Source organism: Asparagus officinalis, chromosome 1, assembly GCF_001876935.1.
Source record: "Asparagus officinalis chromosome 1, Aspof.V1, whole genome shotgun sequence".
Taxonomy (NCBI): Eukaryota; Viridiplantae; Streptophyta; class Magnoliopsida; order Asparagales; family Asparagaceae; genus Asparagus; species Asparagus officinalis.
In genome coordinates this window covers 17629129-17632825 of record NC_033794.1, presented here as the reverse complement: position 1 = coordinate 17632825, position 3697 = coordinate 17629129, and the positions used below count along the sequence as shown (strand labels likewise).

Below are 3697 nucleotides of genomic sequence, written 5' to 3'. Positions count from 1 at the left end.
AGTACATCCCCCTACGGACATATTTCCATCCTCATCCAGGGACTATTTATAAAAATAAATAAATAAATAAAGTACTCAGATATTTACACTAGATGCTGGATAAGGTGGGCCCCGCCAAACTCCGACACGTCCATTTTAAGGACCCAAAATATGGGACTAATGTAGGGGATATGTGAGGTGTCCCCTCCCTATTGCATAATGAGTTGCTCATGCCAACTCATCTCAACTCATTATGCAATAGAGAAGGACAACTCACATGTCCCTTATTTTAGGTCCCCATAGCAACACTCTTTTTGCTCCGTAGACACCCGAAATTGCACCCAACCACAAAAAGCCATGTGAACCTGGGTCCGTTTCGATCCGGTGGAACTACCATTTCAGAATTTTAACCCACACGCGGCCGTCATGTCCTTTTCCCCCTCTTCTTCAAGGCAACGAAGAGAGAGAGAGAGAGAGAAGAGAGAGAGAGAGGAGAGAGGAATTAGGGTTTTGGGAGAAGGGGACTCGGGGTTTTGAATTGGGGAAATTTTGGATGAAATTTCATTGGTTACGCTGCTTTCGCCAAGGATGAGGAGGTCGTTCAAGGATTCGCTCAAAGCTCTGGAAGCCGATATCCAGCACGCTAATACCCTGTGAGTGTTGGAGTTGATGTGGATTTTTCTTGCTTTTTTTTTTACTTGGAATTTCTGTGCACTGGAGTGACGATTTCTGAAGGATTTACTCTTGATCCGTGCGAAGTTTCAATTTTTTACCGAAACGAGATTGGTTTTTTTTTTTGTTGGTAGCGTGAAGCGTCTCACTGTTGCCGACCCTTAATTTTGATGTGCAGGGCTTCGGATTTCCCGCGGGAATATGACGGTGCTTGTCTTCAAATGCGTATATCATACAGCCCAGCTGCCCAAATCTTTCTGTTTCTGGTCCAGTGGACAGACTGTAGCCTCGCGGGGGCTCTGGGTTTGATGAGGATCTTAATGTATAAGGTTGGTATCTCCCTAACCCGAGGATTTGTCCTCTTTTGTATCGAGCACCAGATTCCTAACGTATTGCAGGCTGAGGACTTTTCATCTGCAGGTTTATGTCGACGGAAGAACGACCATGTCAATCTATGAAAGAAAAGCGAGCATCAAGGAGTTTTATGGTAAATCACTCGGCTCGCATTCGTCTTAAGAACTTAATTTAATTTTTAAACTCTTAAATTCACATTGTTGATCATAATGTTAACGTCAGCTGTCATTTTCCCCTCCCTGATGCAACTGCACAAGGGGATAACTGATACGGAAGATAAAAAACAAAAAGCAGTGTGCATGGAAAGGTACAGAAGGAGGGACGGTGGTGATATGAGGCTACCATCCGATGTAGATGATGAGAGTGAAGAAGAATGCGGGATCTGCATGGAAGTGAACAGCAAGGTTGTGCTACCCAACTGCAGCCATGCCATGTGCATGAAATGCTATCGTGAATGGTGTGTATCTGTTCACCAGATAAAACTTCTTATATCTTCTTGTTTTTTTTTCCTAAACTTTTTTGATTGCTTGTGAAGTGGGCTGCCTATGCGTTGTGTGAGTCGGGCAATGCAATAGCATTTAATTGCTTGTGTCCTGCGTATCCAGTTAGCAGAGTTGTTTGGAATTGGATAATTAATACTTGTGGAGGTTGTTTAAAGTTCCAAAAACCTGAAACTGGAAAAAAGTGATCATTTTTCGAGAATACTGGAAAATTCAGTATCATATATGTATATGTAATGTAATTGATTATGTAATGAAGCAACTGTCTCATAAGAACTTTAATTTTCATATAAAGTAATATTTTAAACCAATATGAAGAACAAATTAAGATGAAAATTGCCATTTTATAACTTATCTCTAGCATCCGGGTAGAGAGAAGCGACCAAGATCATTTTCTAGCATCAGCAAATCAGTGGCTCAATTTCAACCTAGCTAAGTAACACAATGAAAAATCTGCCCGCACCATTCCCCAATGCAAAAGACCACCTCGGAGTATGTCCCAAAAATTTGGACGCTTGTTTATTCTCATTGATTTTACATGGCGTACACTGCTTATAATCTAGTTACGACACCCAATTTGTCACAAAGCTCATCTCTTATTCTTAGAAGGCATGCCTTTTCTTGTTACTGGTACATATTGACTAAAAGTTCTTGTTTAGGTTTAATTACAAATACATCCTCTGAACTCAGGGGTTAGCCACTTTCTTCCCCAAACATTTTTATTAATACTTAGGACCCTGGGTCCAAACACAGTATCTTTCCATTATTTGCACTTGTAATGTAGGTTGTGTGACGGGGAATGGGGTGGTCTCTCTGCAGCACACGTAAATTTAAAGAGACCTTTCTGCAATGCATTGATAAATATAGCCAACAGAGAGCTCCATTTGGCTATCAGTGGTCTAAGTGCTGATAAATAAAGACTTTTAAGTTACTAAGTAGGATAAGTGCTTAACTGCTTATAGTACACTATATATTTGCAATTACTCTCGTTAATGCACTCCCGTACAATTCGTGATTCGTAAATAATCGTATTAGTTATTACTGAATATTGGTCTTTCACCATGTTGCTCAAAATCACATGCCTTCAGCTCTCGCATTGGAGAGTTTGTTACTGATGCGTTTACTTTTAATTATGGTCGATGGCCTGTTACAAACTAAACTTTATTACCGAATTTGTTATTACAGGCACTCAAGATCACAGTCATGTCCATTCTGTCGTGATAGCCTCAAGAGAGTAAACTCTGGCGACTTATGGATGTTTACAGACAACAGAGACATTGTAGATATGTCAACCGTGTCGAGAGAAAACCTGAGGTGCCTCTTCATGTATATAGATAAGCTCCCTCTTATAATTCCCAATTCTGTCTTTGATGCCTACGATTCTTATGTCAAGTAACTTATGGTACTGTGGTCCTTGCTGCTGCTTCTCATAGCTTTGATCATTCTTTCAGTTAAAGAGTCATAACTCTGGCTGATTGATCGATTTAAGTGTGCCTACGATTTCTGTTGCTTCTAGTTTAGCTTAAGAATTCAGGGAAGTGTGGTCTGTATATTTGGGCAAGGGCTATTGTAAATGTTTGTATAGTTTTTGTAGTTCCATGTTATGGTGCCAAAGTCTCTGTTTAACCTGATCGATGTATATTTGTAGAGTTCGTTACATTTCTGGACTTTATTGTGTACTGTGTATGATGTTTCTTTGATGTTTTGGCATCTCAAATTAGAGAAACTAGCTGATGGATTGCGTCCATGATACTTGTTATAAATCATATTTGCAAAAGGCGGTTCATGTTCCGAAGTGCAACTGCTTTTTGCAATTTGTAATTACAGTAATAGTTTCTTAGTTTTGGATATCAAACAGTTCTGGAAGTGCAAGTTCCTTTTTCCATTAAAATTTATTTAAAAAAGAATTATATTACAATTTTCGGTCAATTTCATGTAGAAATAACTGATATATTGATTTGGAGAATCAAAATGCTTATGTAATAGGTTTTCTATCTATTCTCCTACAAGGAGAGTATTACGTTTAAAAAAAATTAGACGCTTCTAGTTCGAACTAAGCAATGCTGTGTCGTTTTCTTCTTTAAGAAAAATGGTAAGGTCTGAGCCCACAACATTTCGTTAGAAATATAATGATATGTTCCTCAGAATAGGAAATACGAACGTTTATAAAAACTCGTATGTAGTCTGATTCT

At 39.0% G+C, this 3697-nt stretch overlaps 1 protein-coding gene across 1 annotated transcript; it reads left to right on the top strand.

The window, feature by feature from the left end:
• Positions 402–3252, top strand: LOC109819948. Its single transcript, XM_020385957.1, has 5 exons — positions 402–632; positions 830–980; positions 1072–1138; positions 1228–1462; positions 2691–3252. The coding sequence occupies exons 1-5, from the start codon at positions 568–570 to the stop codon at positions 2899–2901; spliced, it is 729 nt and encodes a 242-aa protein (XP_020241546.1). The 5' UTR covers positions 402–567; the 3' UTR covers positions 2902–3252.

What these genes read in the sequence shown, in the direction of transcription:
- LOC109819948 (XM_020385957.1), top strand. Translation starts at nt 568, where the DNA reads ATGAGGAGGTCGTTCAAGGATTCGCTCAAAGCTCTGGAAGCCGATATC. An exon ending in GAGCATCAAGGAGTTTTATG is followed by an intron (nt 1,139 to 1,227) that starts GTAAATCACTCG and finishes TGTTAACGTCAG; the next exon opens with CTGTCATTTTCCCCTCCCTG. An exon ending in ATGAAATGCTATCGTGAATG is followed by an intron (nt 1,463 to 2,690) that starts GTGTGTATCTGT and finishes TTGTTATTACAG; the next exon opens with GCACTCAAGATCACAGTCAT.